At 39.7% G+C, this 24,592-nt stretch overlaps 7 protein-coding genes across 9 annotated transcripts; 1 reads left to right on the top strand and 6 right to left on the bottom strand.

Moving 5' to 3' along the window:
• Positions 1-2,295: 2,295 nt before the first annotated feature.
• Positions 2,296-4,245, bottom strand: LOC116196726 (peptidyl-prolyl cis-trans isomerase CYP19-3-like). The gene is made up of 2 exons (XM_031526596.1): positions 3,759-4,245; positions 2,296-2,959 (listed from the first exon to the last, which is right to left on the bottom strand). Exon 2 carries the CDS (start codon positions 2,940-2,942, stop codon positions 2,412-2,414), a length of 531 nt encoding a protein of 176 aa, XP_031382456.1. The 5' UTR covers positions 2,943-2,959; positions 3,759-4,245; the 3' UTR covers positions 2,296-2,411.
• LOC116196725 (tRNA N(3)-methylcytidine methyltransferase METTL6) lies at positions 4,001-6,442 on the bottom strand. 2 transcript variants are annotated; one of them, XM_031526594.1, is made up of 7 exons: positions 6,184-6,442; positions 5,851-5,960; positions 5,235-5,440; positions 5,062-5,147; positions 4,780-4,882; positions 4,556-4,698; positions 4,001-4,411 (listed from the first exon to the last, which is right to left on the bottom strand). In XM_031526594.1, exons 1-7 carry the CDS (start codon positions 6,376-6,378, stop codon positions 4,310-4,312), a joined length of 945 nt encoding a protein of 314 aa, XP_031382454.1. In that variant the 5' UTR covers positions 6,379-6,442; the 3' UTR covers positions 4,001-4,309. The 2 variants fall into 2 exon arrangements, with proteins under 2 accessions (XP_031382454.1, XP_031382455.1); XM_031526595.1 differs by having other exon boundaries at positions 5,235-5,275; positions 6,184-6,441.
• A 454-nt stretch (positions 6,443-6,896) lies between these two features.
• LOC116197948 (AT-hook motif nuclear-localized protein 14-like) lies at positions 6,897-10,501 on the bottom strand. Of its 2 annotated transcripts, none has more exons than XM_031528230.1 (5): positions 10,038-10,501; positions 8,938-8,990; positions 7,943-8,074; positions 7,628-7,780; positions 6,897-7,430 (listed from the first exon to the last, which is right to left on the bottom strand). In XM_031528230.1, exons 1-5 carry the CDS (start codon positions 10,405-10,407, stop codon positions 7,263-7,265), a joined length of 876 nt encoding a protein of 291 aa, XP_031384090.1. In that variant the 5' UTR covers positions 10,408-10,501; the 3' UTR covers positions 6,897-7,262. The 2 variants fall into 2 exon arrangements, with proteins under 2 accessions (XP_031384090.1, XP_031384091.1); XM_031528231.1 differs by having other exon boundaries at positions 7,628-7,774.
• Positions 10,502-12,090: 1,589 nt separating this feature from the next.
• On the top strand, positions 12,091-13,038 carry LOC116195625 (60S ribosomal protein L18a-like protein). The gene is made up of 3 exons (XM_031524916.1): positions 12,091-12,344; positions 12,451-12,568; positions 12,676-13,038. The coding sequence occupies exons 1-3, from the start codon at positions 12,187-12,189 to the stop codon at positions 12,748-12,750; spliced, it is 351 nt and encodes a 116-aa protein (XP_031380776.1). The 5' UTR covers positions 12,091-12,186; the 3' UTR covers positions 12,751-13,038.
• LOC116195626 (c-Myc-binding protein homolog) lies at positions 12,911-14,890 on the bottom strand. The gene is made up of 5 exons (XM_031524917.1): positions 14,522-14,890; positions 14,344-14,416; positions 14,197-14,245; positions 13,378-13,501; positions 12,911-13,272 (listed from the first exon to the last, which is right to left on the bottom strand). The coding sequence occupies exons 1-5, from the start codon at positions 14,537-14,539 to the stop codon at positions 13,192-13,194; spliced, it is 345 nt and encodes a 114-aa protein (XP_031380777.1). The 5' UTR covers positions 14,540-14,890; the 3' UTR covers positions 12,911-13,191.
• A 30-nt stretch (positions 14,891-14,920) lies between these two features.
• On the bottom strand, positions 14,921-19,045 carry LOC116195623 (putative GPI-anchor transamidase). Its single transcript, XM_031524914.1, has 11 exons — positions 18,693-19,045; positions 18,330-18,371; positions 18,079-18,223; positions 17,303-17,532; positions 17,045-17,102; positions 16,784-16,861; positions 16,572-16,660; positions 16,304-16,385; positions 16,032-16,217; positions 15,799-15,941; positions 14,921-15,270 (listed from the first exon to the last, which is right to left on the bottom strand). The coding sequence occupies exons 1-10, from the start codon at positions 18,869-18,871 to the stop codon at positions 15,801-15,803; spliced, it is 1,230 nt and encodes a 409-aa protein (XP_031380774.1). The 5' UTR covers positions 18,872-19,045; the 3' UTR covers positions 14,921-15,270; positions 15,799-15,800.
• Positions 19,046-19,423: 378 nt separating this feature from the next.
• LOC116195624 (GRF1-interacting factor 1) lies at positions 19,424-22,799 on the bottom strand. The gene is made up of 4 exons (XM_031524915.1): positions 22,162-22,799; positions 20,983-21,059; positions 20,673-20,757; positions 19,424-20,207 (listed from the first exon to the last, which is right to left on the bottom strand). Exons 1-4 carry the CDS (start codon positions 22,240-22,242, stop codon positions 19,746-19,748), a joined length of 705 nt encoding a protein of 234 aa, XP_031380775.1. The 5' UTR covers positions 22,243-22,799; the 3' UTR covers positions 19,424-19,745.
• Between the last annotated feature and the right edge of the window lie 1,793 nt (positions 22,800-24,592).

Below are 24,592 nucleotides of genomic sequence, written 5' to 3'. Positions count from 1 at the left end.
TGGATAATAAATAATAAATCATACGATATCTACATTATTAACTTTTAGAGTAGACGGAAATAATTACTTCAAAATTTTGCGAGCTTTTATTCACTAAATGGGCAAACTAAGTTTGTTGCCATCAGAGAAGAAGTCCAAGTCCGCGTCTTTTAGAGCTAGCGGTCATAATTTATGCAATATAATCAGTCACAGACTCACAGTTGAGAAATTCAAAAGAGATACATATTTTTTTTCGGGTTCACATGATTCAAAGTTTATATAATATACTAAAAAAGTTGAATTTTTATGGGCCTTGTAGTGCCCTTATTTGGTCATTTACTGATTGTATCCAGTTAGTGCTTGCGAGTCTTTTTACTAGCACTTCCGATCCAAGGAGGATCGATATATGGTTAGGTTTGCATTTGATAATTTCTTCATGTGGTGAGCCCATTGAAGGTTAGTGACTCATTAAGAGCTAATAATAAATTATCGACTCTCTTCTCTATAAAGAGAATAGAAAACCTCATATTGACCTCTTATCCGGCGTAATTCACTTTCTTTCTATCGTGATTGTGAGAATGAGAAAATTGATATGCATAATCATAATTTGAGAATTCGAATATTAATTCCCGTAATATATAAAATCATGGAATCATAATGTATATCGTGATAAACTGAGTTTGTTTCATATAAATATTACTTGTGTCTAGCAAATGGGACAAAATTAATTATATATAAAAAGATATATATCGGGCTAAATCACGAATGATGTGCCAGGGGATGAGTCCTGAGAAGATCCAATCAAACCAAAGTTGCAGGTCTAGAAAATCAACCTTACAGATTTTTTTTAAAATTTTTATTCTGTTTAAATAAAATTTCGAATTTAAATTTTGCCAATGTAAAATATCTATATTATGAGAATTTTATATATTAATAAGCCGATCAAACCCGATTGAATTAGTCGGAACTTAATTAAGGGTGTGTTTGGATTTTAAATTTTTTTAATTCAACTCAACTCAACTCAACTTATCTTCAATTCAATAACACAATTAATACTTAATCATTACTTTATCACAATTATTCATTACTTTTTCACATTTTTTTCTCATAATTCAACAACACAATCATTGCTTTATCTCAACTATTCACTACTTTTTCATACTTGTCCTCATAATTCAACATGCAATCATTTCAAACTAATTAAAATCAAAACTCAACTCAACTCAACTCTAAATCCAAACACATTCTAAATTTTTGAATATCAGATTTACATCGAAAAATATCCTTAAATTTTCCAAATTTGCATGAATATTGATTATGAAAAGTAGGATTTTTCTGTACAGCTCAGAGTTTGATGAGGTAAGTGTCTGCGTAAGCACACTTTGGAACCATTGGATTTGTTTTTTTCTGTTTTTTTTTTCTCTTTATATATTCAAATAAAACGGACTATTATCAACCCCAAGTGAGAGTCCATATTATGGAAAAGGCGTGTTGCTAAAAAATACTAAAAAATTCTCCTAATTGGTGCGCTTGGAGGTTCTATTATTTCAAAATTTCGTTCATAACTATAATTTTTTTTGGATACTCAAAACTATTGATTAATCCTCGAATTTTGTAATATATCATTTTGAGTTAGGGGAATTCTTAAATTGACTGTTATTATATCAATTCTGTAGATTTTTTGAAATTTATTATAATGATCAGATCAAAATATCATTTTAATTAGCTATAATCCATGACTTGAGCGATATTAAATATTGAGCTTTATTTGATTTTGCAATTAATTTTTAACTATACTTCACTTAACTCAACTTATTTTCAATTTAACAACACAATAATTATTTTTTTTATATTTTTCTTCAATTTTTAATGTCAAATTCTCTTAACTATTTATTATTATTTTTTTCACAATTCAATAATATGATTATTATTTTCTCTTAACTATTCATTACTTTTTCAAACTTTTTTTATAATTCAATAATATAATAATTACAAATCAATTAAAATCAAAATTCTATTCTAAAACTAAATACAACTGTAAAATCACACTGAAAAACTCTACTCTAAAACCAAATACAACTGTAAAATCACACTGAATATTTGACAATATATTCCGTACCTTGCTAAAAATCAGATTCTTGTTTACCGGATTTTTCCAATTTGCGTCAGAAATTGTATCAAAATACATTGGAAAAAAGACGAAGTGCCAAAATTTATCCATTGAAAAAAAATCATTGGATTAAATAATAAGGTAAGTTTAGTTTGACCAGACTTCTCTACTTCAAGACGCACGGGTCTAAATAATAAGGTGACCTTTCAGGAAGACGAACCAATTCTAGCTTTATTTGAAACCAAAGGGTCATATAGTTTACAGTAGTTTGCCATAACTCATTACAAAATCTGCATTTTCTAAAGTCGGTAATATCTGCCGATCAATTCTCCGATAGCTGCCCAGAATCTTCGATAACAACAGTCTCCCTGGTCCTCCCACTATCCGACCCTGCCTTCTCCATCTCCTTCACCACATTGTACCCTTCCACGACCTTCCCAAACACAACATGCTTCCCGTCGAGCCATGAGGTCTTCTCCGTACAGATGAAGAACTGGGACCCATTTGTGTTGGGCCCTGCATTGGCCATCGAGAGAATTCCAGGCCCCGTGTGCTTCATCTTGAAGTTCTCGTCGGCAAACTTCGTCCCGTAGATTGATTCTCCTCCCGTTCCATTGCCTCGAGTGAAGTCTCCGCCCTGGCACATGAACTGGGGAATTATGCGGTGGAATGTCGAGCCCTTGTAGTGGAGGGGCTTCCCAGACTGACCGATCCCCTTTTCTCCGGTGCAGAGTGCTCGGAAGTTTTCAGCAGTTTTAGGGGTTACATCAGCAAAGAGCTCCATTACCACTCTGCCAGCCTTCGACTTTCCGATCAGTATGTCAAAGAAGACTTTCGGGTTTGACTTCGACATCCTCTCAAGCCTCCTGCCTGCACAAACAAGAGACCATTTGAACTTACGAACAAGGATTTATTCGCAATCACATCCTCTCTAATTCGTCAAATACGGTTTACTTTCCAACCATAACATGTTTCCTTCTGGTCCTCCTTCCCCGATATCTCAGATAACAGTAACAAAATCCTACTTTTTCGACTGAGAAGAATCGATGTAATAAATGGCCCTGGAAATGAGATCCATTCTACTGGAAAACACAAAATCATTTTCCTGTTATCAATCAATTCATTTGCAAATTCAGCCTATGAGTTCTATCACAAACAAAAACATGGCCCATGTACAATCGAGGTTCGCAATCCCTAGATTGCTTCTACTCAAAATCCACGACATAATAAATTTTCCACATTTTTTCATTAAAATGAATGAGAATTCAAATCGCCGCACAAAACAACAAATCAAAGGAAGCAACAACGATGCTGCAGCTGCACAATGTAGAAACTTGACCGCGAAAAGTTCGATGAGCAGAAACTTTTAGAATCATCTAGATATGTTCATCACCCTCTGCGAGATCCTCAAGAGAAGTGGATTCATCAAGAGGAGTTCAAGAAACAAAGTGACGATTTTTATCTTGCACAAGTTTTGAGCTCCCAGACTTCGGATTGAAACCGCCTGAAAGCCTTCGATATGTGCATTTCCCGTGGAGGATTTGGAAGAGCAGAGCAGAGATTACAATCGAACAGAGCTATGAAATGGAGACGGATCGCAGAAACCTTAAGACAAGAGAAACAATGGGCAGAATAAAAGTGAGAAAAAGAGAAGCTGAGAGGTTATTACCTCGATCAGGAACCTTCGGGGTGGAGCTTCAATGGCGGAAGCGCTGGAGGAGAGGCTTGGAAGATGGCGGAGTAGGGTTTTAGCCGCAGGGATTATATAGAGAGAAGATGGAGATTTTTAGGGTTTATGCCTTTTTGCAAATATACCCTTACACTTTCAACTTTTGCAACGTGCGTGGGAAGTTAATTACTGGATAATTACATTCAGGTACTTCGTGGGTTGGATATTTTTCGAATACATCCTTCAGAAAACACCATTTACTATAACAAACAAACCAGGGAGATCCTTTCGACTGTTGTGAGGTTTACATGAATCATGAGAGCTTCTTTCGGTGATCGTTTCTACTTCGATACAAATTCGAAAAAAGCCTCGGCCCCGGGATCCGGATCCTCAATAATCGAGGAGCACTTACTCTTTCAAACAAAACTGTTGAAAGTCATTCAGCCTGTCCGGCATGAAACTCTGTGCACTTCAACTTCAGCCACCCTTCTTCCCAGAAAATTGCATGAGCAAGACCAGAGACAACAGAGTACCCCTCCTTGAAGCTAAGGTCACAAGGGCGGTTTCTGAAACTTCCCATGGACCCAAACTCGACGCATGCTCTTCCCCTTCTTGCGGTTCAGTGACTTGATACAGCAGTAATCGAGCTCAACCTGCAAACATTTGGATCATTCGCCATTAGTAAAGATGAAAAAGCCAGTAAAAGCATTTTATGCTCTCTCTGAACTTCTTCCCGTAGAGGGAGAAATCAGAATAACTAACGCACCACGAATTTACTATTGGGATGATACTTATACCTCGATGAAGCCTGCCCGGACAAAAAGATCCCTGACTGTCTCCAAACTGAAAAAGTACGAACGGGTCCCATCTGAGCGCATATACTCACAAAATCCCACTCTCTTGTCCAGTTCGAATCGAAGCATAGTCATATCAAATAGCCCTGAGATTTGTGGTCACAAACTTCGGTGAGAAAAGCTAAACTTCCTATTCAGAAATGGGAAAAACATTAACTGCCGCTTACCATAGTCCCTAAATAGAAGGAATCCACCAGGTTTTAGAACAGAGAAGCACTTCATAAGGGCTGATGGCATCATATGCAATGGTATAGCGGATAAAGTAAATATCTGCACAATGAATCGTGAACCAATATTAAACATCCAGTATTAACCAATAAATTCGATTCTCTCTTTTCAAGTACACCGATCCTTATTTTGTCCCAGAAAGGAAACTGAATAAGTACTGAGTTACAAATTAGCTGCTCTAACAGGACCAAATTTGCTGATGAGGTAAGCGGAAAGCCTACCAGAGTAACAAAGTCCAATCCACCAAGGCAACAGCTAGTTTCTTTGGAAGGAACCCCTGTTAGTGTTCTACCAGCCTCTTTAATATCTGAAACAGAAAAATGAGAACTTGTATCTTGTTAACCTATATTAGCGGTGGTAGGAGTGAGAGATCAACAGGGGGATGGTTAAAGACCTGAAGGGAAGGACTGGCCTAGAGATGTCTTTCGACAAGGACTGCAAAATAACCAGTCAGGGAAACTGCTTAGAGAAAAGTCGAAAACAAAAGGATGGAATCGGTGTTGGAATGAGGCCACATTTGAGGCATCAACCATCTCCCTCGCATATTCAAGTGCCTCAGAGCTACAATCGCATGCATATAGAGTAACATTCTCATTGCCACTACAGAAGACAACACCAGCGAATGTAAATTAGGATCAATAACACGAGAGGAAGCATATGTTATGACCAACAGGGAAACAAAAAACTGGACTGAAGTGCATTGAATCCCATCATGAGGAGATCTTTCACGAATGACTCAAATTCTTACAGGTCATTCATCTTCCATTATTGAACTAATTCCGCCCTGTGGTTTTTGAACACCTAGACTGAACTTGGCTCCATCGCACTCGCTGTTTGTTAACTCCTATGACCGCTTACATATATCGATCAGAAGCTAACATATTGACTGGAACTAAGCAAACTATTGTCTGAAAACCATTCAACTGAAGTGACAGCTCAAGCTGTTGAACAAGCAGGGCAACTGAACCATGTGAAGCTTTGAGAAGGAAAGGGAAAACTTGGGAAATTACCGCAATATCGGGAGAGCAGTGCTTCCATTACCACAACCTACCTCCAAAACCCGGGAACCTTTTCCGCAGGAAACAAGTTCGGGAAACTCCTTCAGCAAGTACCTCCTCTCCTATCACCAAACACATAAATTTTCAGAAACATCCACCAAAAAAATCTAAACTTCGCAGCAATTTCCATATGAGGAGGGTCCGATACTCCACAGTCATTGCCACTAAACTCATCTGACCTAAAGCCGTGAACTTTGGTGCTTCTTCTTCTTCTGTGAATGCTAATGGCTACCAAAATGTGCGAATTGGCAATTCCAGAAACGGAAGTGGGAAAAAAGTAGGAACCTTGAAGAACTTGCCGGTGTAGTGACGGCTATGGAACTTCCTCCAGGCGTTTGATTCTTCTTCCGGCGGGCGAATCGCCGACGAAGAAGACGGATCGAAGGGAAGAAGGTGGTACTGGAAGGACGGGTCGTTTTCAATCTCACTCTTCAGGTCTTCCCACTCGAAGTCTTTGGAGAAATACTCCTCCGCTTCCATTCTTCCCCGCGAATGCTTTCGCTGCCAAAATAAAGTTTGGACATGTATCTTCTTCTGTTGGCAACGCCTTTTTTCTGTTTTCTGTTTTCTGTTTTCTGTTTTCATTTCATGGGTGAGTTTTCCATTTTTATGTTTGCCGAGAAACATGTTTCGTTTTTTATCCGGTCACAAGAAAGAATTTGCCTCTCTTTCTTGGTATATTTTCTTTTCCTTGATGGAGAAACATTTAGCAAATTTGCTCGTTCCAAATTTTCTTGACAAACGAATACCGCTTCTCCGATATAAATCGTAATCGTTTCTGCAGTACCAAATTTTTTCAGTTTTCAGATACGGTGTCGAGTTCTGTTAATATTAACTGGGAAAGACAATGGACTACAACATCGTTCCGGCACGCTTAAGATCATCAACCAAACTTCACAACCAGAGCTGCTCGCTTTTCTATTGTCAGATCGAAAAATTGGGGAAACTAAGAGGGGAATGATCATCAGTCAAAGCATCAGGTATGTGAAGAAATGGTCTGGGACGAAATCAACATTGACTAAGTTATCAGCAATGGCGCGACCATGTGATTAACCTCAACTATATACCTCAAGACCATCATTCACTTATACAGAAAACAGAACCACCGAGAAGTGTCGATCTGTACAGTAAACTTTATACCTTCAATGGAGCAAAACGAGTCGAAATTGAAAGCTTACGAGTACCTTCGGCAAAAGAACCTGTTATCCATAGCTCTAAACATATCAAAGGACCAAAAAGAGAAGGCCGGCTTTGTCAAATCCCGAAAAGCCAAATCTCTAATCTTGAAGTTGCTCCTTTGAGGTCATCACTTTCTAATGACGAGATTTATCCATGTCGGGTTCTTAGTGGGTCATGAAGATTGGTCACATTCTTGTCCCAGACTGAGTGATGTAGGGACTCGGGCTCGATGAATCAATCCCTGCTGCTCGGAATCCGCCACTTGGAGCTGCAGGCGACTTCCCTGAAGGGTCGCCTCTTGCGGCGGTGCTGGTGTCCTTCTTTGGATCAACTGAAAATGAACCAATGATGACCTGCAGACACGTATAGACTCAATATGTTGGGCAATTTGTGAATAGATAAAAAAATTGATTAAAGATATGAATCCAAGACTTGGAAATAGCAGGAGCAACAAGGGTGGCAATTGCTTTCCTCAACTCCCGATCACAGCCACAGGACATTGAATATAGGACTTCATGAGCCGAAGCAATGTAGATCATTTCATTATTACCTGAACAGGGCCTCCAGCCACTAAGGGTCCACCAACGCCTCCGCCGATAACTTGGCCAATTATATCAGATAAACATATGCTCAATCCACCCGTTCTCCCTCCAAGGTCAGTACGCACATATGATCCTGATAGAGTGACAATCTCGAACTGACCCTAAAAACAGGCAATTGTCGGACCTTTAGCTTCCACAGGGCAATCTAACAGACTGCACATATCTTACTAAAAAAGAGCTTATATATTACATGACAGAATATTTTTGGTTCCTTCATGTGTTATATGTAGATAACATAAAAAAGAAAAGTAAAACATATTGACCTCGTAGGTGACGTTCCCTCCTGATGTAGCCGGCTGGCGAAGAGAGACACTAGAAACTGAACCGGATGCAGAGAGAATGCAAATCTCGCGCTTACTTTGCTGCATGAACAACATGATCTTCTGGGCGATGTCCTACATTTCATTGAGAAATAAGATGCCAACACAATAATTAAAACGGCAAAACATCAGTCTGATAATCACAGCAAATGGGCATCTATCACTTTAACTAGAGTGGCATTTACCAAATGCTAAGTAGCCACCAACTTTTGAAATGTGATATTAGTAGTCATTGTAAAATGTTGAAACAGAAGAGAACTCCTCTGCATCCGTAAACAGAGGAAATCAAATCCTACTTTGGCAAATTCTAGCATCAATCTCAAGTATACCTTACTAAAACAATTAGTAAAATCTAAAAGACACATGCGTGCATACTTCATATTAGAGAAAAAGGATTTCCATATTTTACTCATTTAGGACCAAGAAGATAAATCTTTCGAATACATGAGCAAAGAATACTAGAATACATAAAGAAATTTCACCAGAGTTCCAAGATACATGCCAAATTCATATTAAAAATTGGGGGAAGTGTCCTTCCATACTTCACTCATATAAGACCAAGAACACAAATTTTTCTAATAACAGAACACAGGATACTCGAATATATAAAAAGTTCATCAAAGTTCCAAGATACACGCCAAATTCATATTGAAAGGGGGAAAAATATTTTCCGTACTTTTACTCATTTGGAACCAATAACATCAAATTTTCAAATAAGCGAATGAAGAATAGTGCAATATATACTAATGGATCTAAATCTCCAATAAAGGGCATTTATTCAACATACTATCCTCCACGCATGAAAGTTGTTCCAACGTGAAAATATCTAAGAAAAAGCATGTTCGGAGGTATAGCAAATAAATGAGAAGAAATTATGAACCGTCCAAATATGAAGAAAATTGAAAATCATGGGAAAAAAAGGTAGAGAGAGATCATACTTCTCCAGCAGCTACAGTAATGACATGCGGGGTAAAACCTTGTCCAGTATTGCCTGCATCATACAATACAGACCCAGTCAATTTTTGGACATTAAAATTGAGGAAACTCGAACAAGAACCTCAAAAACATAATTGTTTGTTTCAGACTTGGGGTTCCCTTGGGAGATGGAGGGATTCCAGCTTTTCATTGTCATTCTCAAGGAAAACCAAAAACAGGGAGAGACAATGGGCATCACCTCACCACTCGTATAAAATAAGGAATCAACAGAAGGAAAAATGGAAAACAAGGAAACCAACTTTACAAGACAAAAACTGCAAAAAGCACGTTGTGAAATCATATATAAAACCATAAAACCAAAAACAAAAAAGACTCGGTATCACCATCACCACTTTTATTAAATCAGGAAAAATGGTTTGCCAGCAAATTTAGCACTTTTCCCAATTTCCTGCAGGAACGAGAAGAACAAACCGCGAAAACATGCAGGACACAACAAGAAAACAATTTCCAAGATTTAAAAAATAAAAAAGCAGAAAGCACAAAAGTATAAAAAGGAAAATAGAATTTTAGAAAGCTTCAAGAGGAAAAGAATTCCCAATCTCTGTACTAGATGAATACGCAAAAACGACTTCAAGGGAAATCCATCAACACAAAATTGGCCCTTACAAACAGAGCGAGATGCTTAACTAGCACAATAAGCTGAGGAAATTAGCTAATCCATGCAGAGTACCTATACAAGCAACATATATATTTATATATATATACACACACAAACACACACATAAAAAAAAATGCTTCAGGATGTAAAAGAGAATGATTCTTTTAGGAATTCGATTCCATGTGTTCCGGGAAAAGCTCGTCCTGCTATATGTTTTCAGTGTTCTATATTCAAGTAGGAAAACGCAGTCAACAGAGTGAACAGAAGAATGGAAAAACTTTCGATGAACTTTGCACCAAAGGGGTTGACTGAGAGAGCTGTAAACTCTGCGAATTCAACAGCAACAAGACAAGAGGCCCCAATTCAATTCGCATGATGAGCCGAGGGGATACATAATAGCCGAAATTGGGTATCAATAATAAAGCTTCAGATCAGAGGACCCACCTAGGTTGGACAATGGGGACTTCCGGGAAGAAGGGCCCGAGTAGGAGGAAGAGGGAGGAGAAGACGAGCTGCCACCAAACCCATGCTGCTGCTGCTGCTCCTTCCTCTCCTTGTGGGACGAAGCGGTAGCTTTCTTGGCGGCGAGGGCCTGCTCGGGAGTCCCGTACTTCCGGGGCCGGCCCCTCTTCCTCTTGGGTGGCTCCAGCGGGGCGGAGACGGCAGCGGAGGGGGCAGAGTGGGGGTACACCATCTCGGCGGAGGAAGCGGGGAGGAGGCCATTGGTGGGAGAGGCGGCGGCGGGGGACTGGTGGTGTTGGTGAGGGTGGTAGTAAGAGCTGAGCTGATTGTCATTGGGGGGCTGTTGGTCCATTTTCAAGAGGACGAAGAAGAGGAAGAAGAAGGAGCCGCAGAGACGGGGACCGGGGGGGGGGGGGAGCGCAGAGAGAGAGAGAGAGAGAGACGAAGCCTCTGTGGGAAATGATATTTTATTTTTATTTTTTAATCAAATTAATAGGATTTTTGAAATTCGATAAATATGATTTCGATTTGATCCCACCACTGGAAAATTGACATATTGTTGGGCCTTTCTCGGTGGGTGGATAAACTTGGGCCGTCCGATTGGGGTGTCTGTCTCACATGAGCCGTTGATTCTTGAAATTCCTATACCTGTGTATCTTCTATATCTATCTCCTATATATATTGATTTTAGTTCCCAGCAGATCGCACTAACAATTCCAAGGGATTTCTCTTTTTCTTAAGATCAAACATTGTAAGATATTATTGCCGAAAAATATTTTAGAAGAAAATATTTGGAATATATGCACTTAATTTTTTTTTACTGAAAAAAATATATGCAATACTAAATCCAAACACTTGGCCAAACAAATAATACTAATAAATAATAAAATGAAGACCAATATATGGCTAACACTGGAAGCCATTTCGTGAAAAAAGGTAAGTCGATGGCGAATTGAGATTAATGTCAGTTAACAGATTATTGATATATATATATATATATGTATATATGTATATTTGCATACGAATATATGAATTGTGCTAAATTTATTTTGCTTTACTATTTTTCCTCTATTTTTGAGAATATATTGAAATTTAAAAGCATCATCATCATAATATGGAAGTAATTTTAATAGGGAAATTATATATTATAGATTTTGTTACGTTAACGCTTAATTCAGTTTTTTAAATTCACGCTGACATCAGAATTTTGAAAAATACCGAGTTTATGTACTCAATTGCACGCACCGTGGCCCAATGAAGGCCCTATAATGGGCCGAAACCAATATCAAATCGAAACTGTAGATCTGGTCTGGGTTGGGCCACCATCGAAGCCCATCTCGTATTCCACTAAATTCTTATCCAAGGGAATAAAAGGGCTCAGCGGAGGCCCATTTGGTGCTTCAGATTTAGTCTGGGTTGGGCCATAATCCAAGGCCCATCTGCTTTCCGACTCCTGGAAAAAATTGATCCGAGGGAATGAGAGAGCGTTCGGAGTAGCCATTCCTTCGTTCGGAGAAATCACGTAACTTATCCTTCATTGCCATCCTCAAACAACCCTCTCCTCTTTGTTGACCCGTGCTAACACAAGAACACCTCGTCAGTTAACCCGGTTCCTTGGAAAGTGGGCCCTAATGGGACGCATTGACAATCGATTATAGCGATTAAGCTCGTCATTGGCAAGTAGAACTATGTTCCATGACTCTATAAGATCGACGAATATTGTGCTATTTTTGCAATTAATTGGATGGATGGATAGGCCCCTTGGCCCTTGGATTCTCGGATTGTTAGAATCTGTCATCTTATGTTTGAAAGTACTCTCAAGAGAGAGTAAAATTTATGTTGAGAAACTCCTCTCGTGACACTTGGTTCAATATCATTGGTTGTGGCAGGCCAAGCGACGGTTGCTTCAGTTGGAAATGGGGGAAGCGAGCCCTTCCATTCCAAAACAAAACAAAAACTCCTGGGTCTGTCTCCTCTCTCTCTCTCTCTCTACGAAAATGGAGAATAACGATAACCGTGATTCTGATGAAGTTACACTAACAGAGCAAGGTCAGTGTTCGGATTCATCGAAGGCAGTTTGCAACTTCTATGGAATACATTTCTACATTCATTCCGCTTCGAGCCGTCTCCGATGAGTTTTCCTAAACAATCTGCAGGCACTGACGAAAAGGTTCCGAGGACTTACAGAGGAGGGGATTTCTCTTTGCTAGAACCGGCAACGATAGGAGTCTCGAGGGGTCCCTATGACAACCCCCTTCCTTGCTTTGGCTGCGGGATTGGATGGTTCTCGTAAGTACCAAGCAACACAACTCGGATATGATTTATCCTCTCATTGCATTTCAATATGAGAGATGAAGTCGAGAATTCCCTTGCTGATCATCCTCCCGTGTAACAGGTTTATAGTAGGGTTCGTTTTTCCTCCATTCTGGTTCTATGCTACTGTTCTTTATCTAGGAAATTATTACCACAAGCACCCGAGGGAACGAGTCGGCCTAGCAGCATCGGCAATTGCTGTAAGTACCAAAACCGAAAACTTCCAATTTACCGATAAAAATGCATGCATTGTGTTCTTATAACCAAATCCTGCGACCCAGGACTGACTCTGATTATTCACTGGCAGGCTATGATATGCTTGGTGGCCGTTCTCATTCCCGTGCTCGTGGTTTTCTGTTTGCGTGCCACTCAATGGCATTGAATGATTTAGTAACAATATGTAGTGGCTGCATGTAAAATAAGGATATGTTTCTTTATGCATATGAAAGAGTCCCAACTACTTCATGATGATTATTTCTGAAAGCCGATGGCCTATAAATGTATATATGGCATTAAATCTTCCGATCTATAAGATGCTCTTATGGTTTTCACAAGAATGTCTTTTCTGTCGCTATTAGGAGCAGTCTCATGTAAGCAGATAATGTTAGACTTGAATAAGTAAAGAAGGATTTTGTAGATAGAAGAGTAACAATGATGAACATACGAATATCACAACAAACAGCAGATCAAACCCGGAATGAATGTGTTATAATAGGCTGTACTGCTTGCAGGTGCCAGGGAGGACAAGGAATGTATACTTTCTTGTCAATTGTTCGTTCTCCCACCCGTGAATTATAGAAGCGCCAATCCTCCCTCACTATGTTCAAAATCCATCTTTAGGGCCCTCCTCGTCATTGGTTTCCTTGGCTGATTCGGCATGATGTGAATTCTTTAGTTCCTCTAACTGCATTGCAAGTTAAATGCTTCATAATGATGCTGGCAAGAGATAAAACAAGGTTCCATTGTGTAAATCACTCGATTAGTAGACATCTTAGAAACAGAATTTTACCTCCTTGCAAATTTTCTGGTGGGCTTCCAGAAGCTCACCATACTTCACCTGCAAATCGGACATTTCTGCTTGTAACTTCTCGAACTCGGACACGGTTGGACCACCCAGCTTTTGTTGTATAAACCTGAAATATTACATTCAGGGCTAAATAATGATGTTGGCAAGATGCAAAATGATCAATCCCACCCACTATCTCAAAATCGAGCCGCATTTTTGTACAAGAATATTGTGCTCAAAGCAAAGCAACATTGAAATATCAGCATCCATTCGCTCTTAATAAGAAGAGTAATCTCTGCAAGTGATCTGGAAAAGGTAGTATATGAGATAACTACGAAACTGAGCTTATAATACACTGTCAGTGTTAGCAATACACGAGGCTGACACTCAGTTTAAATTACCCCATTTTTTTCTTCAGATCATGCATATTCTCTAATTAGTCAAAACACACTCGTTACTGCAGCTTACAGTATACCTAGTCAAAATTTCAAGTAAACTGAGGTCTTCATTGAATTAAACTACAAGTATGCCCCGAAAACATGGGCCTTGGTACAATTACACAGACACAAAAAAGAAGAAAAATTGTATTGTCTCTTTGAAGGAAATCCGTCGAGGGAGCAGATCCTTGACGTATCTAGGCTTGAACCAGAGGATTAATGGGATTTTAAAGTGGTTCCTTCATGCCACAGACTCTTCTAATTCGACTTAATTACACCAAATTTGATTGGACGATTGCTTCATCATTCTCGGAGAGAATTCTCAACTCTTCCCAGCAATTCAAGTAAATGGGGGAAATAAATTAAGTACAGAAGGTAGACTCACTCAACTGCAGAGGATGGCTTGTCGTTCTGCTCGTACAACGCCACCAGAACTGCAATGACGCGGCAACAAGCAGCAAAATGATGTATCAGACCGATCCAGAAAAAGAACAAAGCTGCCAAATTCAGAAAGAAGGGGGTAGAAAGAAACCTTTGGTGAGTGAATCGACGACCCCGCTCGACTCCAAGTACTTCCTGAAAGCTTCCTTCTTCGCTTCTTTCTCCTGATCATGGCGAGATTGAACTCCGGCGCATGTCAATGTGAATCAATGAGTGAATGCTCATGCATCGAAGAAGAAGAAGATGATTGAGATAGATTGGTAGTGTACCTCTTTGTATCGCATCATCTCCTTCTCCTCGATCTTCTTCTTCGCGGATGCTCCGGTGAGAGTTGGTTTCCGGTCCGATGCTGATACTACTGGAGCAGCTCCACTGTCAGTGGAGAGTTGGTGATGAAGAAGCTGGCGAGCTGGCACTGTCTGTATCTGATGGCCGCCAGGACTGGGCCGAACGAATGGGCTAAAACCAGGCCCGGTTGAGCCTTACATGAAGCCCAAGGCTCATTCAGTGGCAGCCACAAGCCCACAACATCGATATATGCGTATCGAAGAGAGAGAAATTAAGAGAAATTAGAATGAGAACTTAATTACAGAAAATAAACATCGATATATACATATCCAAGGCGAAAAACCTTCTTCATAAATTTTTACTAGTCATAAAGTTTTGCATTTGTCAGAATCAGATAGGATTTATGTGGTAATTAATTCGTCGTCTTGAGATATGAAGAACATCAACGGGCCTAATGTATGTTTGATCATGGATATAACGTTCACATGAGAACTTCAATACTCAAAGAAGGCGCTAGCTTTCTAGCATTCCCTATTTGCGTGTTTTTTCACTAATCGGATTTAACAGCGAACTCTGAAGGCATTCCAGTAGACTGATATTCACTAGGATAATTTCCAGCGTATGCTTCCAACGAGCAGCAAGATTAGTATCCCGCAAAGCTCCGATGAAATGCTGCCCAGATATATTCTCTCATGATTACGGGTGGCACTTGCATGTTTATTATGTAAACCTGATGACAGAAGATTAGAAATGAGAGCCATGTTAAGATGCTGCACAAAGAAGCAGAAATTCAGAGCCCAGAGGAGGAAGACGGACAACTTCGACTCAGAGCTCGGTTCAAGTTATCCTCACCTAAAGAGGAGCTATAACTCAGTGTCTACAATTCGATCAACAGTTAATGTAAAATCATAACTAATGGAACCAGTGGAGAATAATTCTGAATTTTCTGCTTTCTTAGATTTTCATACAAGAAGAAACAAATGCCCACCAATCGAGGTCCGGTGCATTAACACATAACTATGCAAGCAAATACTACCACACATCACGTTGTCTTTCAAGAATAAATGGACAGACAGCTAGTTTTCTACAATCATACAAATGAGATTTGTTCTATCACTCACTGTAATTTAGGAAATCCGACACCTCAAATATTTATTTCATAAGCATGCTCCCTCCGCCGGGATACTGGCTTCTTACATTTTTTAGAAACTTCAACAACAGAGAGTCCAACAGGGAGAGAAAAAGTTGCTGGACATACCTTCATGATGAAAGCCACGAGGAGACTGCTAGCAGTGGGAGCATCATGACCAAGCCGTAATACACCAAGGTATCACGATCTTCAAACTTTTCTATCTCATCAAGAATACTGTTCCACATGTGTATCATAGAACCCATTGGACACTGCAAGATAAATCAGCCCAATTCGAAATTAGTCCTATTTACAGCGTATCTATAAGGGAGTAAATGAGGTAAAGAAAATGATAGTCTTACTTTTGTATCTGAGTCAATATTTTGGTCCCCAAGATTTGATAATATTCTTCTCTTTTCATCCTGAACTGCCTGATCCAGGGACATTTCGATTTTGCCCTTGCTAGAACCTTTTCGTTTGCTATATCTGTATGGATGGTCAGTATGAATTGTTTCCATGACTGAACCAAAGAAGTTTGTTACTGGTACCTAGACAGAAGGAAACAAAAGTTAAGTGCCACGACCTTTCAAGAACAATCTCTGACGGAACCAAAGCAAATTAATCAATTTCCTACCTGCTCCATTTGTCTTGGATATAGATCTGTGCGGTAATATGCAGTAGACAATAATAGACTAGGATTATAGGAGCTGAAGAGGCTGCAAGAGACCAAAAGGGTCCAAGCTGCACATATTAGTTTTACTGATACTACAATGCCTGATTTAACAGGAAAACAAGAAAAGCAGCGCATCGATGTTGTAGTCAAAGGAAAGGAAAATTACATGGCAAAAGAAGATACCCAATTATAAGAAATGTAAAGCATACAATATAAACCTTCAATATACCTGCTTAGAGAAGCATTGTCATACATATTTAGCCTTTCAAAGAAAGCAAGAGTGTAAAATGTAAAACGATCCACCACAGAGACTCCAACCTGTATCACAGAATTAAGATAAAATCAGAGAGGTCAATTCCCAAACAAAATGGTATTAGATAACACAGGATCAACTAAACAATGGTTTAGTGGGAAAAGGAACTACTGTCAGATATCCCATACATCAGAGTCCAAGTGATGCGAGTATGAGTTCTCCCCTTTCAAGCTGCTTCCAATAGCCAAAACACCTGGTGAATGGAGCTGCAAAACCCAATGAATGAATGAATAATTAATCTCAACCCGTCGTAAGAAAACACTCTTCTATTCAAACTGCCTAAAGTTTGGCATTACACTCAACCCTAGTTAATTACATGAACACAATTCAAAGCTGCATCAAGTCATAAAAGTGGGCTATCCCTGGGTCCTGAAAAACCGATTACAGACCTGAGAAAAGAGAGTAGCAGCTTGACAAGTATCCACCATTATCAAAAGCTCCTTAAATCTGAACATAGAAATAATAACAGATTATAACACTCTGTGAGTCCCGATTATTTCCACGCTTCAGCAATAATGGATAATAAACATGATCATGCAGAACAAAACCGTGCATCTTCAAGTACCACTCCACGTTCTAATAAAAGCAGCATTGAACAAAAGGTTTGCATGTCAACAGAGATGGTAACTTTAGAAGATTAGCCTGACCTGCCCTTTTCTTTCATTTGTTTCACAGCATCAGCTAAATCATGACTCTGGAGCTCTTCGGAATCCTGAAATTTTAAAAATTCATCTCCACCATGTCCAGTCATGTAGAGAAGAATATGGCTTCCTTCATCACTTAAAAGGCGCTTCGATCTTGGAACGGCAGTTTCATGACGCCCAGTTAGGACACGTAAGAAATTCTCAACCGTAACTTCATACCCTCGGTAGTCTACCTGAAAACAGGATTACATCAATATAAGAAGGCAGAAAGACAAAAAGAAAGGAATTCTGTACTGCCCATATTAAGTTCAAATTATGCATATAGTAATTTTCAGATTTTTATTGATATTATCACTTCAACCATGCCGCTCCACCCATTTTCCCAAGTATGATCAAACTTAAACATCAGCAGAACTTTGAAATAAACTCTAACTTTAATAAAACAAACATAAAAAGTAAAATCAGCTAATACGATCAAAATACTCAAATATAAGTCGAATTATTTCCGCATCATAATTGGGATGACCATTCATGAAAAATGGAAGCCCAAAAACATTTCAGGGATCCTCCTTTTTTAGCTCCACATTAAAGCATGATCTTTTTGCTTAATGGCATGGCCACTGAATTCACAACTTGAACTTCAACACACTTTATTTCAGATACGATCTATAGATCACGGATAATCTTGATATCAGCTGAACACCGAATGGATTACTTAATTAGCGAAATCTAGTCAAATGTACAGTTTGCAATAGGAGAAAGAATGAATGGCGAATCACCTCAACATTATCTCCATATAAATTAAGTCTATGGTTTTCGTTGTTAAAGACTTGTGCCGGATACTTATTCCTGGCATTGCAAGCCATGTCATCAGCGAGCATCAGTATAATCCTCTCATCAGGTATCCCAAGCCGCTTAACTGTTCTGCAGAACAGAAAAAAAAAAAAAAAAAAAAGAAGAAGCAAAGATGGTTTCACTTATGATATTCCTATAACCACGGCAATTCATCCACCAAAATATTAGTGCTTACCGATACAGCGACAAAGTGTTCGCCATGTGACGATAATTGAACCTGAAAGAGGGAACTTCCACATTTATAACCAGATAAAACTGGAAGGTAACCTTAAAACCAGTTCGATTATTTGATCAGCACGAAAACTCGGTCTTTTCAAAGAAACGCAACAAATTACATGTTCATTTTCAATCTGTTCTCTTTTAAGCATATTACAAGAACTTCTTCCCGTTCATTATTCATCGAATTGAAGAGAGTGAGAGACGAAAGCCTCAAGCTTGAACTTAACAAATACACATGGTAATTAAGAATGAGCTGAAAGAACTGCCCAGCCAGCAGAAGCTTTAGCAGGCAGAGTATCGTTCAGAAGCAGCTTCTTACCAGAACCGAGAGGTGCAGACCAGCACCGCCCAGTTATTCGTGTGCATAGTGGTCTCGGACGAAGAAGAAACAGAAGCGGATGCAGAACCGCATAGATTGCTCAAGCAGAGTGACAGAACTAACAGCGGGATCGCCATGCTGTTGAATGCGCTGAACAGCTTCAATGGAGCCGTCGTCATCTTCTCCTCCCTTTGATCATGGAACAAGCTATATGCACAGAGAAAGAGAAAGAGAAAGAGAGAGAGAGAGATCTGAGCTTGACGGAATCAGGAAGCCAAGGAAATTTTCGGAACTTTGTTTTCCGTCGTTTCAATTCTGGGTTTTCAATTTGCTCAGAGAATGGGCTTTTCTTAAAGCTCAGTGTTGGGCTTTTCTTAAAAGATGAAGTAGGATTAGGACAGCCATTCTCATTGAAAACCGAATTTCGGATTGGTTGAGGTTCAATTTTTCGATGTTTCGGTAAATTTCATTCTATGTTCTTTCAATTTCTTCGACGCTTCCGCCGCAGAAGTCGGGACGTAGATGGTCTCTACAATATGCACCACCAAACCTTTTGCCTCAGTCATAGGATGAAAACGGAGGTGGCGAGAACAATACTCCAAGGGGCACGAACCCGAAACTATGACATGAGTTACTGCCATGTTGTCTAATGTCCCGGGAGAACGAAATTGGGAAGTAAATGTAAGATAACTGAGTCAAGATAGGAGGACTATAAGTAGAAGAGAGCGCGGTGAAGGATCAAAGAAGCCTAGCCTATCAAATTTACACCATAGCTATTAAACTTAGCATAGACGACATACAAACAGTTCAAGACCCCAACATCATCCTCAAAATCCAAATCCCACATTGCAGTTTCTTTGCTTCCTTCTTTCTTGCCATTAAATTAAGGGAACCAACCGAAAAACCGAAAACAGGAGAAAAAACTTCCCACACCTCGTCCCTTTGCCTTCCAGGAAGGAGGTGAAGGTGGCACCCCCGACATCCGGCCTTAGCACTAAACCTAGCCCTACCTGCCGCTGCTGCTTCATTCTCTGTCCCTTCATTGTCAGCTTTTCAGTTCCCGTCATCGGCAGACTTCAAGTAGAGAGTCTCCCCTCCGTCCGCACTACCTGAACTGCCACCCCGACCTTCGGCTGAGCTCGAGCTCCCCATCTCATGCTTGCTCCCACCACCAAGCACCCTCCCGCTACCACCTGCGAGCCCGCCTTCTCCACGGCCGAAATCCGGGAATCCTCCACCACCACCCCCCGAATGGCTAGACTCGCTCTGGAGGATGTTAAGCCCCGAGCTACCACCCCCACCCCCACCCCCACCGCCAGAGCTAATGCTAAGCTGGCCATGGAGAGCTGCTGCAGCTGCCTGATGCTGCTGCAGGGCTGAGAAGGGGGACTGCTGGGCATAGAGCATTGAGGACCGGGCAGCCATTAGAGACTGTGAGGTCATTGCCTGAGCCTGATGGTGCTGCTGCATATAGTGGGCTGCTGCTCCAGGCTGGACCATCCCGCCGCTCGAGTACTACATGGTAGATCAGCCTGCTCAGTTAATGTAGCAATAAAAATCGGAAATTTTTTTTATTGCGTGGTTTTCTTTTTCTTTTCAAAGGAAAGATGCCCCGAGCTGCATGTTATGAAAGGTGTCAACTAACAAGACATCTTGCTATTTACAACCTGATGTGTTTTATCTTTTTGTTATTCTCAACATCTTCTAGATCAGAAAAATGGGAAACCAGTTTCTAAAGTCAGTAGACGCTAAAGATTTTGTGAGGTGATTTGGAGCACTTTGTCGTCATTCCTATTGATTGCACAACACAAGCTTCTATTCATCATAGAGAATGGACAGATCAAGAACCCATCCAAGTAATGTAAAAAGCGTAGTACTTCCAGAGTCAGTCATGCTCTAAATGGACTAATCGATCAAAAGCATTACAAGAGGGGTTTGAGTTGTATCTTGAAGTTGGAATAATAGAGACTGGAAATATACCTGAGAGTGCATGGTGGGGGGTTGAGGTTGAGAATCGGCAATGGCTGCCAAGTACATAAGGTTCCTCTGTAGCTTAGCTTGATTCCTGCAAGGAGGAAAAGAATCAAGCTCGACCTCCATTCAGACATAGCAAGAAAGTTACTTATGTTTTCGTTGAATATACAAGAGGAAGAGGTCCCCTTTTCTCTAACTTTTTTTTCACAACCACAGCCTTTGGCATGTATCCAGACCTCATAAACTCTAACAGCATTCCTCCACATCTGGCATACGAGCGAGAGTTATACAAGACATCAGATCAAGACATGCTTACTCAGCACATTCGCTTAGTTTCCCCGAATTCTGGCTCTCGACAATCTTCAAAATCAATGACTTGTTCTCGTCCAAATACTGCAAGGATTTCAAGTGAACAAGAGATAAAAGAAACAGTGGCAGCATTAATAACTTCTCGTTAAAAGGCAATGACGTGATGCAGTTGATGAGTTTCAATCCTGCTAAGAAGACATCATTGAAGAAAAACTCGATACAGCTTTAAACACGACTACAGCCATCAATAAGAGCCTCTGATGGAACCCTTTTGTTTTTCATTGCAGCTTAAGAAAACGACATTAATCCGTTGATCAATCAAATGAAACCCAGCCCAAGCACGTCAAAAGTGAGTTTTCAGCCTTTTAATACATTATTCATCAAACATAATCGAAACTCGTAGCTGGTCTCCTTTTACCAAAGGACAACAAGAAAATCCGAGACAATCAGGTAAAAAAACTGAAGCATGAAGTGTGATAATGCTTTATTTACTTTAACAGACAGGGAGACATATAAGTGAGACAAATCAAGACAAACACGGATTATGGTGAGCGAAGAAGGTTATACCAAACAAACAACAGAACCTAAGGGCATGTAGATGAACTGCAAAATGCGTAGTGTATATGAGAGAGAGATATGCTTAAAGGAAAAGGCTACCATCTGATTAATCAGCAAATAAATACAGAAACATATATTGTAAAGAGCTTGGCCTAAGCAAATTAGGAATCTCCCAAGAGTACATAAAAGAAGAGAACAGGAAAGGAAAGACCCCACCACAAAGTAACCATCAAGATTTAAATTTTCAGGCAGAACCCAAGACAAGGAGTTACATAGCCCAACAAGCAAGCAATACATAAGTTATCAAGACTTAAAATTTCTCCTTTTTTTTTTCTGTTCTTTCTCAAGATTTGTTCTTTAAAGGGCAGGGGGGGGGGGGGGGGGGGGGGGGGGGGGGGGGGGGGGGGGGGCTGCTCAAGCTCACAGAATCGTTGGCCATCACAAGTACTAGTGCTGAGGCAAAAGATGACAAGATGAGCTACAGGCTACAGCAACGCGGAGAATATGAAAAAAGGGGGTACGGAGAAATGGTAAATGAAGTACAGAGGGAGGGAAGCTTGGAGAGGGGAAGGGGAAGGAGCAAAAACAGTAGAGCAGTAGAGAGGGGAGAAGAAGGAAGGAAGGGAACCTGTTGAATATGATCAGTAGTGACGTTGTTGGGGTAATAGGAAGCCATCATGGGCTGCATCTGCATCAGGTGCTGCTGCATTTCTTGAAGAAAACACAAACTTAAACTGTCCCTCTCTCTCTAGACTCTCTCTCTCTCTCTTCTCTCCCTCCTCTTTATATAGCAGCTTCCTCAACAGCTCTGCTCACACACACAAAGTTCGCAACTTTCTCTTTCTAAAGAGACGCAGAGGGAGCAGGGGCAAGAATTTAGAGGTGGGGTTTGCCTTTATCTGTAGTTGGGTTTCTTTCCTCCTTAACTTCTTTTCACTCTTATCCTTCTCTCTCTCTCTCTCTCTCTCTGCTCTCTATCTGTTCTATCTCTGCTCTGTATGCGTTGTGTGTATAAGTTTGTGTGCGAGAAGTTACTGTTGACGATACAACTCAAAGCAGAGAGATATTAAGACGGGGAGACAGGGGAGGTAGGCAGTGAGTGAGAGCAAAGCTTTCAATGATCTCTCTCTCTCTATCTCTATCTCTTTGAATGCTGGAGTTTTTGTTCATGTGGAAGTGTGCACTGTGCACAGATAGGGATTGAGGGTTTTGGGCTTTTGCTCTGTTCTTTGTCCTGGAGCTCTGGCCCCCCCGTCGCTTCCCTGGCCTGCTCTGCTCTGCTCTGCTCTGCTCTCTCTCTCTCTCTCTCTCTCTCTCTCTCTAAACGGTGATGGCTGGCTACTCTTACTCACGTGATGGATGAGAGAGAGAAAAAGGTTTCTGGAAAATAAAATAACCATAAAAGAATTTACCCGTTATAACCTGTTTTGTATTATTATACGCGTTAAAAATTAATGCAATAATACTCACCGTCGATAGTCAAAATTGGAGCTTCACTTTCTCTCAAAATGTGAAACTTTCTTCGATCGGGCTATAGAGCTCCTTCAACTTATAAGCGGAGACTAGTTCTCATTGAAAATTTCAAGATTGGTATGTCGATGCAAGCGATTCTACTGTCCATATCTCACGTAGGGTCGTCAGAAGTAAATTTTTTTTACACATGTATGTGCCATAACTGTAGGCTTTTTTGGCGAAGAAACTGAGTCTAATGAAATCACGATTTAAATGGCTAGTTAGAAATGGTCATACTGAAAAATGAGAAAATTCTTGTGACGGATAGGACAAAGCTCGACGAGCGATAGGTATCGTGATTTTTTTTTTTGCTGCATAGTATCGAGAGTTTATGTGTATATCACGTTGAAATAATTACCGTTTATGTACGGGTAATGATGAAAATAATTAATGGAAATTCTATTTATATTGTCACATTTGACATGGCCATGTTATCGTTTGGTGGTCTTTGGACCCAACCTGGGTGGTCTTCTCTGTAATGGTGACGTCGTGTTCCTGTCACAGAGAGATTCCAAACCAACTGAACTTGGGTATCGTCCACGCGCCATATTTTCCTTTTTTTTAAAAAAAAAATTCAAATATGCTATCTTTAAGAGCCAGAAATAATCCACTCTTTAAAGAAATTTTTTTTAGCTTCTATAGAAAAAAAAATGTTCATTATTAGCATATCTGCATTTTCAGTTCTAGGAATTAAATGTTACAATCTAATGAATTATTCATTATCCCATTAATAGGAAAGAAGCAATTTTTTTTAAAAAATTTTTGCTTTTTACAGAGGAATTTACTGCTTAAAATATAAATAATTTCCTAATCTTACATTACTATTTTAGTGAGTGTTCGATTTTATAACTACCTCCTTATTTAAATGATAGTTAGCTATTTAAGTGAGCGGGTGGAAGTTAGTGTACATCTATGATTGATAAAAAGAATGACTGCAAAGATCACATGAAGAAAAATATGATGTTTATTTATTGCATATTTTTCCATATAAATGATGTAAAAGATTAATGTTATTTGTTAGAAATTAGAACACGTAATTTCAGTAATAGTTTTGTTTATAGCAATTTTGAACTTCGTGAATTTTTACGTGCGAAATTTTTTTTTTTCAAATCAATAATAGTTTTAGAAGATATAAAATTAAGAAAATTGAAAGAGACGAGAGTGAAACGAAGGATGATTGGCGAGAGAGTGAGCGACGGTAGTGGGGGACTTGATATCCTGAGAGAGGGGAGGACGAAATCCCATCAGTATTAAGCCGATCTCAGACATCACGCCCATGCAATATCGTGGCGCTCTCAAACATCGTGCCCCCGCTGTCCCTCTTTATCTCTTCCTCTACATATTTTATGATTATTATATTTAATATTGTTTTTTATTTGCATTTTTAAAAAAGAATAATTAAAAACTGATGAAAAACATATACAAAACGGAAAACTTAACGGGGAAAGGGGAACTTTCTGAAGAAGAGCATAAGTGATTATAAACAAAATAATTATAAAAGTACAAGTCTCAACTTTACTTGCTTCCTAAATATAATAAGAAATAAA

The sequence above is a fragment of the Punica granatum genome, chromosome 2, assembly GCF_007655135.1.
Source record: "Punica granatum isolate Tunisia-2019 chromosome 2, ASM765513v2, whole genome shotgun sequence".
NCBI classification, from domain to species: domain Eukaryota; kingdom Viridiplantae; phylum Streptophyta; class Magnoliopsida; order Myrtales; family Lythraceae; genus Punica; species Punica granatum.
The sequence above is the reverse complement of the archived record's forward strand: the minus strand, read 5'-3'. Positions and strand labels throughout refer to the sequence as shown.